The sequence below is a fragment of the Camarhynchus parvulus genome, chromosome 6 (assembly GCF_901933205.1).
Source record: "Camarhynchus parvulus chromosome 6, STF_HiC, whole genome shotgun sequence".
Lineage (NCBI taxonomy): Eukaryota > Metazoa > Chordata > Aves > Passeriformes > Thraupidae > Camarhynchus > Camarhynchus parvulus.
Window position 1 is genome coordinate 20678165 of NC_044576.1, and position 14118 is coordinate 20692282.

Consider the following 14118-nt stretch of genomic DNA (forward strand, 5'->3'; position numbering starts at 1 on the left):
AAAACCACACACAGCAGTTACCATCCTTAGGGTTTTCAACAGAGACATCTGTTTAAATAAAAGTAAGTTAATGACATCCCACAAAATAACATTGGGTCATATGTAAGCTTTATATAAAAGATATTTATGTCCTTAAGGCACTGATAATGTTCAGATTCAGTGAAAATGTCTGTAACTGTTACAGCAGAGTGCTTTCCTGAAGACAAAAGCAAAGTGTCTCAAAGCTTCTGACACTGATAGGTTCCCAGCACTCACAAAGATCTAGAAACATGAAGTCCCTTCTCACCCTCTGTCTGATCACTGCTTGCCAAACAGCTTTCAGATTTCTTCACATCTTGGCATATATTGTTGCATTTTGCTTCATCTGCCTCAGTTATGCTGAAAATACAAGGAAACTAGGAAAAATTAGTATTTCCTATACTTTTATATTTACATCAGTAAAATGAGATCTTACAAGTGACTCTATCATGCACATAAAAAGTTTCATAGAATTTATCTGATTCCTAAAGTTTTCATGTTCAGCTGCAGTTGTTATTTTATGAGGAAAAAAAAAGTTCAAATGGCTATTCAAGCACAGTAAGACAGAGATTTTCCTGTACAGCATTTGGCAAAACTTCAACAGAAGGATCAGAGCACACACAGACAGAAGGCATAACTACAGGCTGCAAGCAATGGGTTTTTCACTCAGGATTCAACCTTTGGATAAAACTGACTCTAAGTCATCCCTAGTTAGAATCATAATCTTAAATCAAAGAAGCTAACACTGAAAAACTGCTGTAGTCTTTGTCAAACTAATGTTCAGTAAGCAGTGTCTGAGAGATTTTTTAAGACAGGCCTTGCATGTGATGTGAAAGCTAGACCTGCATTTTTCTCTGGATAATAAATTATGATCTCTCACTGTCAAAAACTACTTTGTAACAAAAGTTCATATACAGGATAACCCTTAATACATCTCAGTAATTCAGCTGCAACAGCTCAGGTACTTTGGGGAACTAAGGGCCTAACTTCCAACCAATTTTCAATATCTCCTTAAAAATCCCAATTCAAATGGGAAATAGGCCAGCATACCAAGGTTGGGTATTTGGAGGTCATAATCTATTATCTCTGAAATTTGCTGTAAGGATTACACATCTTTCAACACTGAAGTTTTTCTAAACTGTATCTACTAAGCTTCTTTGTCAAAACTTGAAATTTATAGTTCCAAAAACCCCCAAATTAACTGTGACATAAATTGGTTACATTTTTCAACAGTCTTCAGCAAGACACTTTTACAAAAGTGTGCTACATTTGGAGGCTGCAGTAAAACAAGAATTAAAAAATTCTTTTTCAGGTAGATACATATGTCATTGAAAATTAAATAAGATGAATGAGAAATAAATTTAGCTGGTTTTTGTCACTTAACAGGCTACTTATAAAACATTGAGTCAAATTAAACCAGTTAAACAAAATATTTCTAGCAAAGCTAAATTAATTTCCTCTTTCTTGGGTGTGATTAGAACACACGATGTATAAAGAACTAATATCAAACAGAATAAACAAACTGAACAGTAAGAACAATATACTTCTGATTAAACAGTCTGCTTCTAACAGGACTATGAAGCTCTCCATCAATGGTTGTAATTGATCAGAATTGGGTTTCCATGATTCAGTTATCCTAAGATGGAGTTACAGAAAAGGGTGGTAGAAACTATTTTTGACTGAGCCATTAAGCATTATTTGCCATGGAGAAAGCTTTGAAAACCCTCAAACTGTGAAATGAACAGTTTACAGGAAACAAGCACGCATACCTGAAGAAAAAAACGTATATTCTTTCCTGCTTCTATGAAGTAGGGATAAAAGCATTAAATTCAAATGTAAGAAGGTCAAAGTTGAAAAACACCTACCATAAATCTGAAGATCTTCCTCCATTTACAACCTGATAGAGATTCTCCAGTAACTTTTCATCCCAGTAGAGGTCACAAAACTTCTCACAAATTCTATCAGAGAACATACCAAACTTAATTCCCTTTAAGTTTAAAATGAAGTTACCTTGTTTAAAATAAAAAGAACAGAAACAAATAAAAGAGGGAGAAAAAAATTAATAGCAATATTCTTACAAATCAATGATAATAACATACAGAAGAAAATGCACATACCCATATAAAAAACTTCAGCTCCATTCTCTAAGTAACCATCAAATGCAAACTCCTCTTGTATAAGATGAATCACTTCCTGTAGCAAAGTGTCATTTGTTGTGTTCTGATGGGACAGGACTTCATCATCGAAGAAATTATAGCTGTCTTTACTCACTGAAGTACATGGTGTGTCTTCTTGTTCAGTGAAAAAACTGTCTACACTGGTAGCACACTCAGTTTCTTGGCAGTTGGTTTGAATAACTGGGCTACTTTTATCAAAGTGGTTCTCTGTATTAGCAGTCTCATGACTTTGCACATTGCAAAGGGAGGCATCATTTTCTGCTTGCATGCTCATTTTATAACTTGCAATAGTACTTGAAAGTAGCACTGGCAAACTGTGATAGCAATCATAAGCAATTCTTGAGCGAAGAGGCTTATTTGGTATTTGCTCTGATACAGCCAAATGTACTGGTACAAATGTCAGCACTCTTTTCTCTGAGTCCTGTTTGAGAATGATGTTATTTATGTGAAGAAAATTAGGAGATGTAGGACAAGCTAAAGAGCTGAAGGGATCTTCAGATAAAAAGCTCTTCTCTTGTAAAGCATGTGAGGAATCAGATGGTGATGGTAATGTAACTGTAGAAGGAAACATATTGCCTGAGTTTTGCTCTTCTGAAGACATCTGGAATGAATGGCTTGTAACTTGTAAGTCACACTCAGGTGTTTCAGGAACAGTTTCAACTACACCTGTATCCTCAATATCACAGCTTTTGGAGTCTTCTATATGCCCTGATTTGTTGTTGTTTGTATGTTTTTCTTTCATTGTCTCTTTCTTGAATTGGTCAGAAACTGGTGTTTGAATCTCTCTGAAAAAAACCCCAAAGAATTTTAAAAGGTAAAATTCAAATAGATTTAACAATGACATTTAATCTTTAACTTATTCTGCTTTAGGATATACTAACTTTGTTATATTTGCATCTTGTTGCAAAATAATAGGCTTAAAGTGAGTTGCAGGAGAGGTGAATGCAACAGGTAATGTTGCTTTCTCACAATTTAGTGAAATCTGGCATGGTACTGGTCCTTTAACTGCTACAAGTTTACTTTCACTGGTAAAAGGCACAAATCCTAAAAGCAAAAACACAGAAAGATGATCAATATGTAAAATATAAATGTAAAGTAAGTAACAATTAACTTACATAGAAAAACAATTGCATATTGGACTGAGAAAATCTTACATGAAGAACTGAACTAGAGAGTATTAAACCAGACTAAACATGTCAGAGCCTGACTGCTTACCTGGACTTGACTCTGAAGGGTCCATTTCATATTTGTCATTTTTAAATTCAAAAGTGACGTGATCTTGAGACAAGACTTCTTCCTCAACAGCCTAACAATAAACATTGAAGCCCAAATTGATGTTATTAGCATTTTCTTTTTTCAAATTCTGCTCAGCACATTATTTAAAAAAACCCCAATCCTCATATACACCTTGAATATTGCAACAACCTAGTCATGCCAAGGTGAGGAATTAAAAAAAAATTACAAATAGAAGTCTAAGGACTGGTAGAACTGTTTAGAAATCTTGATAACTTGGTACTCAAAGTTTTGAATAAACTCAGTTTCATAGATTGACTGAATTTTGTGTGCATTATAGAAACACATTTGAAACACAAACAGAACCCAACAATTATATATTAATTTCTTCTGTGGGGTGGTAAATAAAAAGAGAGATTACTTGTTCTTCACCCATATAGACTGTGGAGTCAGAGCATCACAATCTGCGGAGTAATCACTCCAACAGCAAGAACTAGGAAAAGGCAATGCTTACAGACTACTTGAAAATACATTAAAAAAAAAACCTCAAACCAAAACAACCAAAAAATCACACCAACAAAACCAAACCCAAACTCTAGCTACACTTGCACTTGCAGACAACAAAATCTTACTGGAATACATTGACAGAATTAATTGAAAAAACATACAAAATTAAAGAAAGGTGGCACTCTTACCTTAAAGATGGGTTTACCCAATAATGTCAAAATACTTTTGCTGTTTATACCTTGTTCAAGTAAATAATGATTGCATGTCTAAAAAAAAATTGTAATTTTCAGTCAGTAAATAAGTTTTCAATCAAGTGAGGTATTCTTGGACAAGGACAAAGTCAAGATAAATAGTCAATTAGAAGTAATCTAAGTTTAGGAAGTCTTATGAAGCTTCTCCAAGTCCAAGTACCTTGATAATTTCAATATAAATTAAAAACACGCCCCTCTGTGTCCCTAAGGAGGTAACTTTAAAAACAAAACCCAAAGTGACTGGTTATGATTTAACTAGATATCAGTATTTTACAAGTATTAAGCTATTATTTTGCTTTTAAAAATACTAAAATGAGACTTTAGACACAACTAAATCTAGTAACCTTAATTGCAGCAGTTAGAGAAGGTCTTTCTTCAGGGTTTTTTCTTGCCATATCCAGAAGCAGTTTTTTAAATTTTCTTGGCAATACTACTTTGTGACTCAGTGGAACACTGTATTTTGCTGCCATCCACAGAACTGCAGCAACACCATAAATGCAGACCTATTGGTATAATGTAAGAGACAAGAAAGATTTGAACACACTAAAAAAAGCCTCCACTTCAAAAACAATTCCAGCAAATTACCCAAACATTCCCCCTATTTCCTGCCAAAACGAAAAAAACTTACTCGAGTTTTTAAAGTACAGATTACATTTGGCTTTTGAGGATGCTGATGAAAATCCCAGCCCACTTCAAAATCTAGTTGTTATGCATGCAGGGCCAAAAACAGCAGCTATTTTTCTACTGTTGGAGTAACAGACATTAATTGTCTTATTCTTTACCTAAGAAAAATGTATTTTAGAACCATTTTGAAGAATTCCTTTCTCCTGTAAAAAGATTGCTGTACGCTTCAGAGTTCTACCATAAAATGTGGCCAGCTGCAATTTACTTAAAAAAGGTCATGATAATTCAGCAAGTAAGTGGCACACAGTAATTACACACTACCCAGCACAAGTCATATTTTATAGAGAAGATTACACCTGTCAGAAGAATGAGGCACTGCATATTTATTTTAGCAATTATTCTGCTACCTGCAGCTAGACCAATTCGAAGTTGCTCCAATGAGGGACCTTGAAAAGGACTTGGTCTTTACCAGCTTTCTTGTTTTGTTTGAAGAATTACAATTTTCAGAGTCAGATTTAGTCCACTTAAGGCTTAGTTTTCATATGTTAGCATGTACTACAAATGCAATTTTAAGAAATTTAAAGCACCACACTTTACGTTGCCTCTGAAAGATATTACAAAAACTCAATGGACAGAACCATAAGCACAGTAGAAAACAATGTTTTCTGGCACTCTTGTGAGCAAAGTGAACAGCAATGAACAAAACATAACAAGTAAGTTCACTACAAACAAAATAATCTTTTGAACAGTTCCATTTGAACCATTGAAAAAAAGCTACTAATAGGTACAAAAACACTTGGAATGGAGAAAGCAGCTCAATCGAAATAAAAATAATTTTCTTCCCCTTAGGTTTAGAACTCCAAGATTACCCTAAATTTGTTTAGGAAAAACTTGCCATCCAAGCCATCAGAACCCTCAAGGAAAATTTTTACTGTTATTGTGACACAGATTCATTCCCATACCATAAATTGAACTGAATATTTATAACTAGAAAGTTATACAGCCATCAGGAAAAAGGCAAAAACCCCTATATATATTCTATATATAATAGAATAATTGTTGCAGCAAAACAAGGAAACAGATTACTTCTGATATTCTAAACAAAATAAGGCACAAAGACTTTAGGATTATTAATTTCTACTGTCTGGTAAAACTGCTGTATTATATTTCAGGCTTAGTTTAAGCTTCTGAAGCCTTTGAAAAACCTGCACATTGGATCAAAGCAGTTTAAGAAATTTAGGAAAGTTATAAAAATATTTTCTAGTTACAGATAGCTTTACAGAAAATTGAATGTTTTTAGTAGATTTTTATGAGCTTTTATTTTCTGATTCATGATTACTATGCCTAATTCCAAAGAACTTATGTGATACAAGGCACATATTAATTAATCTCTTGTTACATAACAGAAAGGTACTGTAAATTCTGTTCCCCTGACTTTTAAGATCACTGTGGTACAGTTTGCAATTCAAAAGTAGTTGCAGTGGAGACACATTCACCTGCTATTTGACATTTTTATTATCTTTGTTCTAAAAGCTCCTTATGGTTTTTATCGATAGGAAAAAGCTCTAAGGAAACTATATTGGAAAAAGATATCATTCATAATGTTTCCAAAGTAAAAAAATACTGATAATGATATTTTTATCTAGTCTTCTAAGTGTGAATAATGCTTGGACTTTTGCCCAGATAGTCTAAGTTAATGATCTTACTGTGACCTTCAGAATGTGAAAAAATGACTTAAAAGACTTTAGCATTCTGTCTTACTGCTAAAAAACTGAAAATAATTAAGTCTTATGGAAAACCATCAAATAGCAGATTTTTGGTAGTTACTCCAAGAATCCTGGAAGGAAAAATTATAGAAGCAACTGATTTCATGAGAGATCAATATATCAAAAAAAAACCTCACAGAAAACATTGGGAGAAATATTAACACAATCTTAGAAGAGTTTAGCTTTCTTCTCCAACTAGCAGAGGGATAAAACTGTCCTTTGATAAAGTACAAAGCAATCTACATAACCTACCACATTACCTTCTCAGTATCCACATCCTCTTCTTCAATTTCAGGAGCTAAATAAAATACATCACAAGATTCTAAATGAGGAAAAAAATCAGAAACAAAAGGTAAGATGTTTGCTTTCTTCTCCACTTCCCCTGAAAAGAAAAAAAAGCTGAACGTGCAATCTCTTATTTTACCTTCAGCTTTTGGAGCAGCAAAGAGGATCCTTCCATGGCAGTCAATCAGCACAGAGTCCAAACATAAGACCACTGGGGAAAAAAAAAACAACAAAAGGGTAAGGCATAATAAGTATCTGTTCTTGTAGCTATTTAGCACTAATAAAAGTAAATAATTTTATCAAAGAATTTACAGTGTCAGAAATTACCCTAAAACAAATGATGCTTTAAATAACTTTTATGCTAGAACAGACACAAGCCAATAAAGAGACAGTAGCTGTGTAACTACCCAAGGCAATTTCTGCAGAACAAGGACAAGAAGTGGAAAAAACCCGGAAGTTTATTTTCTTTATACCCAGCATGGAAAAGGAAGGTCAAGAAAGAAACAAAACAAAACAAAAATATAAATACAATAGGTAGATATACTCCAGTCTTCTCACAAGGTACCAATAAAAGATAGTCAATTTATCTAAGAATTTAAGTCTCCTCTTCTCCTCCTTCAACCCCAGAAAAATAGACGATCATCATCTGGAGAAAGCTGACACACAAGTGGCCAGATCCAAAACTCCTCTGGGTGCAACAGGATATGAAGTCCAGTTTTTCACAAATAGTTATAATCACACTTTCTCAGTGAATAAATGTTACATAGGTCAGTATTTGCAGGGCCATGAAATTTTCCATTGTTAAAAAAGAAATAATGGACTACTAAAACTATTTTAAATGATCTGAGGTCTTCAGGAACTTGACATTAAGAAAAGGAGATCATGTCCTATAAATTTGGTGTTGAAAATCTTGTGGCAAAACTGTGACTATCTGTTTGCTAACTTCAAAGGACATTTCAATTTAACATGTTTTAATATATTAAGCCAACTGGCCAGTAAGTAGTTCTCTTGCAGTCCAACTGTAGCCCTCTATTTCTAGACTACCATCAAATGCACCATTCTCTTATTAAAAAAATAGTACTGGAAGAATAGATTCTTAAATTGAATAAGAGATTAAAACATTAAAGGTATTAATTATGAAATAAGATATTAAAGATGTCTAAAAGACACACAAATACTAATTTATTAATAAATAATTGAAGTGATCTAAGAGGAAAAAAAGAAAGTAAGAGAAAAGGCAGTAACATTTTTTCCTTTTTTTAGTTGTCTGTACAAACCACATATAAAATTAAATTACTCACTATGCTTAACATAAAGGCTTGTCTACTACCTTCAATAATATTTAAGTTGCACCTGAAGTATATGTCTTGAAAAGCAAAGCTTTCCCAAATGAGAACCTTTGCTGGTTCCTTCTGCAGAGGCAGCTTCATGCTCACTTGTCTTTGTTTGTCAGCAGTAAATGCCCCTGGCCCTCTCACACAAACCAGGTCTCAGCTTGTTCAGTACAATGTAAGAATCCTCACCTGGGCTCCCTGAATCACCCACAAGCAACATGTAAGCAACATCCTCTGATAAGAGGAGAGGAATTAAGTCCCAATGGAGGTTACAAACAATTTCTGTAGCAGAGTTGAACAAACAAATACGTGAAGAAGAGGCTAGCTTTGGGATATGTTTTCTTAGCCAGGTAATTCCTGCTTAGGATAATGAAAAAAAGTGTAATCAAGGAAGGATTTGGAGAAAAAGGCTGAATATATAAAAAATAATCCAGCTTCATATATTTAACCATGGCTCATCAGCTACCAGTCTCACTACCATTGTCAAGACAAAGGGTTTTTTTACTAGATGTATTCAAAATATGTATCAGCTTCACCTTTAGTGAGTATTATTCAAAAGGAACATCGAGAGAACTTTATATGTGCGTGTGGGCAGTGAAGTAGTAACACCACTAAAAACCTTTCCACAATGCACCACTCCCCTCAGAACAGGCAGAGAATCCTCTTGCAGAAACATTCTAAATCTGAAACCAATATTCAACTTCAAGGTAGCTTTATTTGTCAAATACAGAATTTTTAAGTAAAGTGCCTTCCATTTGGTGGTTTGTATCATTATGTTCCCTTCTACAGGCTACATAAGGTTCAGATGACAACTTTTAATATTTTTAAGACATGCATTTTTAAGAGAGCAGTAACAGAGGCTGGCCAAGCATATTACATTAGAATCTGAGCCATTATGTGCAGTTATCTGAAACGTTCAGAAACATAAGGAACATGCTATGAGGCTGAAATAATCCTTCTGTTACAAGGTATATTAAATACTTAGTTTTATGGGTTACAATTCTTAAAGTGTTCAGAATCTTCATTTATGGCTTATTTCCTTTTAAGCAGTTTTATATCATAGAAATAAAATAACTGAAGCTGAAATCCAAAGAGATGCAGTAAGTTTTCTGTACATTACTATCCAGTTGTTTATATTCACTTAAAAGCTTCAAACTCATCCCTGCCCATACTCTCAAGAGCAAGTTTTTTTAAATTAAGGAAAAGAAAGGGTGGTGGAAAACTCTGTTCTGTTTATCAGAACTGCTATAGGTTTATCATTAGTATAAGCTAAACCATCATTCAGAATGTCATGGAAATCTAGGATGGTCTTCTGAGTTGCACACAACGCATTCCAATTTTGTCAAAGGACAGTTCCCTCTTCCTCTCTCAGAAGTTCATTTTGATAATTTGTCTATAAACTGAAGCATAGGAGATGTGGAAGGACTAACTCCATGACATCCAGATCCTGGATACTTTACGACAAAGCCCTGTACTGTAGAAAATAGGTCAGGAATCATTTGTCACAAAGAAATCCAGGCAAAAGAGGAAGTTTTTTGTCTACACACACACACACACACACACACACACACACACACACATATATGTAAAACTTATTCCTCTTGCTTGATACAAGTCACAAGTGTTTTTCTTAAAAGTCGAAGTACAGATTCTCCATTCCCAAAAAGTCTAAAATTTGTTTACTGCTTGAAGCCAAAGAATAATTTCTGCTGCAAAAGCCACCAAGATTCAAAATAAAAAACAAAAACAAAAACCTATATATGAGACATTCACCTATATATGGAAGAAAACTCCAAACTGAGTTTTGTCACAATTTAAGGGAGTCAAAATAGAAATATCTGCACACAAAATGAAAGTCAAGATCCTTTCAATCAACAGAATAAAGGAAATATTAATACACTGAACATAAATAACGAGGCAAAATACTTCATGATAATTAAGACTATACCTGGATAATCTATGCAAGTCTGCAGAGTACATAAACACTCATGACATAATGCCCAGAGTTCATAGTCTTTCAGAGGCCTACCATACCAGGACAACAGGAGTTTTAGAGAGATCCACTGAAAAAAACAGTGAGGATGCAGAAAGTTATAAAAATCATCACAAATTTAAAATATTTACTAATGCAATAGAAAAGTAAATCCTAATATAAAAAAAGTCAACTTAAAAAGTAACAAGAAAATATATTTATTGCACTTACCAGTAATGAATTAATACTATTTATTAAAAAAGCATGGCACAGTCAGCTAACTGTATAAATGAATTAATTGTTTCTTAATTCCTTCAGGAAAAGCGAGCTGTCTGGAAAGTCTTTCTTACCATACTAAGACTCTTAGAATGTCCATTGTGTAATAGACATATTTTATGATGAAACATAATTACATAATTACAGGGACAACACCTAGACTGAAAAACATAAAAAACTCAAATGATTGCCATCAACAAAACAGTCCCACATTCAAAACCTGATTTACCCTGGCAGTTGCATTACATGTCTTACCTTAAAGATTTCATCAACATCTCTTGTTCTTCTGTGAAAGATGTTAACAATATTGACAGAATTAATGACAGGTTTATTCGAAATCCCAGCACGTTGTTTTGCTTTTAATCACTGGCTGCTCAATTTGGAGTAACTGCATTTGTTTTTCTGACTACCAATTTAGCTTTTGATATCTGGCATAATACCTTGATGTGAAAAAGATACTGCTCCATGGAAACTCACTGTTCTTCAGAGACATGCTTTACATTTTGTGATTTTTTTTCTTTTTGGAGGGTGGTGTGTGTTTGTGCGAATCTAAGAATTGGAGATTTATAGTAGGGCACACACCTTCCTGATCAAACTGTGCTAATGGAAAAGCTCATCTCTAGTAGTGGTTCTTGACATTGGCTGCACTTCATGATCTCCGTTCATCTACCAAAGGAACACTAAAAAGTTCTTTGTAGGCAGAAACCTCTGAGTGAGAGCAGATCCAAAGAACTCTTTTTAAAAAGAGCACAGCACATTTTCTCTTACATACGCAGTCCTGAATGAGTCAATTTCAGGCCATGTTAGGGAAAAGAATTACCAGAAGTAATTCAGGATTAACTGTGGAAAAAAACCCATTTCACCCTCAAAAAATACCCCAAAGAAACAAAAATCAATCAAATAAAAAATCAACCAAACCAACCCAAAAAAACCCTAAACAACAAAATTGAAGCACAGGAGACAAACAAAAACCCTTCTGAACTGTTTTGTTGCTTTTGCAGACACTTTCTATCCCAATCAGTATTTGTAAAATCTACATAGACTAAGGGTCTCTCCCACATGCAACAGCACTACATCATTAACTTTGACAAATCAGCCTCTGCACTGTCATTTACTAAAGTAAATTTTTCATCCTTTTACTGAGATGCTCTTCGGAGTTTATCATGAGATACGTAATGAGCTGACAACTGCATTGAATTTCATAAAGCTCAACTAACAGAAATAGCTTCAGTATAATCTATGGAGAAAAGAAGGACATTAATTTCTGTAGCTGAAACTTTGCTAGTAATTTGAACCAGAAGACCTTCTCAAAGAACACAATACTTTAGGCTCATATTGTTTAAATATTCTTTGAAGGTGAACCAGGTAAACTACATTTTTTTTAAACAAAATATGTCAGGAAACACACCTTTTGATTTACTGAAAATGCTTCATAGTCTGCCTACCTCCAACAGATAAAAATGAACTTGGTGCTATTCTTCTTCTATCCTACATTGTGGCACATTGCAAAAATTAGTAACTTCAGCACATTGAATTGAAGCCAGGTGATAAGATTCAATTTCATTCTCCAATTTTGCTATCACCAGCACCCTGGAGTGCAAAATTCTTTCATCCATGTGTTCTTTTCCTGTATCTAGAAAAGTAAGCTCTTGAACAGTCCGATAAAAAGCCATCAATCACACAGCAGGAAGGAAAAGGACAGATAGTCAAAAGAATTAATTAGTCTAGAAAGCATATAGGATAGAGCTTTGTACTGTTGATAGATTCCTATCCCTGAGCAGCAGTTTCCCCCTCCAGAGCACTGTGGTTCTCATGTGCCTCAAGTGTCTTTGCTCACAGACACTTTACAAAGAAAGGAGCACTCAAATCTTCGATTTAACCCTGCACAGCTGACATGAGTGAAGAGAAACCATAAATTTCAGACTGACTAAAACATTAAGAAGGCTTTGGGATTTAGGAATTTTTTTCAAGTAAGCACACATTTGTGCCACATGTTTCTCTGTAAGAGAATCCCTCCTCTTGAAGTTTAGGTCTTTAGAGGCTCTAAAAGCTGCAGCAAAGAAAGATGGACTTCCTTTACTGCATATACAAATCACCTTTCACTTCAGGAGAAGGTGATGAATGGCTAGCCAGGGAAAGAAGAATCTCTCAGTGAACTGGAGACTGAAGTTTGTTGTACTGCAGAAAGCTGCAAAGTATTTCTCATCACCTCTGGGATATCCAAGCTCTTTAGAGTAAGAAAGAAATGACAGAAAGAAATTCAGGCGAGGCAGAAGAGTAGGAATAAATCCTAAGAGCAGCAGCAAAAGTTTATGATAAGACAGAAGTGTCAATGACAGATTAGAAAACAGAGGATGAAGAGGCATTGGAAAAACTCTATTTTGGAAGAAAAAGGTATGTAGGGAAAGCAAATCTTAGCATAAATGGGAATTACTGCTATCTGTGGGATAGCCAAAACAAACTGAGTCAGGAAAAAGAAGGATGCAGTTTGGTTACAGTTTGGTGAACTTCATTTAAATGTATATACTCATTGTTTCTCTGGCAATCATTCTAAAGAAATAAGAAACCTCAAATATAATATTGTTAGCCGGTATTTGTGTGCTAGTTGGTTTTTTGTCACGCTAATAAATACCTGCACTGCTATTGTCTCTTACTGTAATTCATGTCTCTCCTCACCTTGATCATATCAATTTTATTCCTGAAAGAAACACCTGAGAAGGTCATTCTTCTAGTGTCCTAGAATTATCCCAAATTCCCACTTTCCTCCAACAGAAAGAGAAACATGGAAGACTTCAGATGAAAACTGAGGGTTCAGACCTGCTGGGGACTTCTAACACCTTGCAGAAGTTACCCCATGTACTGAAGGTACATGACAAGACATGTTTTATCACACGTTTGCATTTGTGGTGAAAAATGCATGCAGTCCAGTTCAAACAGTTTTCAAAGGGAAAAAAATGCACTTCTCAACCTATGGTTATGAGGCAATTTTTATTTAAGCCTCAATCCTTAAACAAAGGTATTTAATGCAACGCTCCTGGTACCTCACCTCTAAGGTATTTTAACAGATGTATGTTCAAACTCCCCTGAACCTTGTTTTAGTAAACATGTAAGTGTAAAACTCCTTGATTAGGCATGTCAGGTTTGGCTGTTTCTGTTTTTAACATGCAAGTCTCTGATTCATGGTTATTACTATTTCCTAAAACTTAAAAATAAAATCTCCATGCAAACACCAAGAAAAAAAAATCTGAAGTATTGGAAAATGCATGATTAAATGCTTTTAGTCAAACCATCTGTAGCATGCATTGTTACTCATCTATTAACATATTTTAGCAAAGCAAGCTCAAGACAACTCTTCAGCATTTATAAGTCCACTTCATTTAAACCATTAACATTATTTTTATAATGCTATTAAACATTCATGAATATATTATCATCAGTGCACCAAAGAGGAAACAAAATTATAATCTAATGTCTCTTTCCAAATTTCCTAAACCAGATCTTTTCATAACAGAAATTATATTACCCATTTTTTAAAGTAAGAAAATGTTTTCACAGCATTGAAATTTTGTCAGAAAATATAAAAAAGCCAAATGAGCCATTATTGTCTATATCTACATCCTGGCGCCATTTTGGTTTATGCCCAAAGATTGTATTTTAAACCTTACTTGTTGGAAA

The 14118-nt window shown here is 34.3% G+C and overlaps 1 protein-coding gene across 4 annotated transcripts in view; it reads right to left on the minus strand.

The window, feature by feature from the left end:
- KNDC1 (kinase non-catalytic C-lobe domain containing 1) overlaps positions 1-14118 on the minus strand; it is a 57016-nt gene that overhangs the window by 13600 nt on the left and 29298 nt on the right. For all 4 annotated transcript variants that reach the window (XM_030951171.1, XM_030951172.1, XM_030951170.1 and 1 more), the window contains 10 exons: positions 10144-10258; positions 7001-7072; positions 6837-6898; positions 4531-4689; positions 4124-4201; positions 3411-3501; positions 3077-3239; positions 2136-2980; positions 1884-2028; positions 287-378 (listed from right to left, as the gene is read on the minus strand). In XM_030951171.1, the coding sequence (XP_030807031.1) occupies positions 287-378; positions 1884-2028; positions 2136-2980; positions 3077-3239; positions 3411-3501; positions 4124-4201; positions 4531-4689; positions 6837-6898; positions 7001-7072; positions 10144-10258 (1822 nt within the window). The remainder of the gene's footprint in view (positions 1-286; positions 379-1883; positions 2029-2135; positions 2981-3076; positions 3240-3410; positions 3502-4123; positions 4202-4530; positions 4690-6836; positions 6899-7000; positions 7073-10143; positions 10259-14118) is intronic.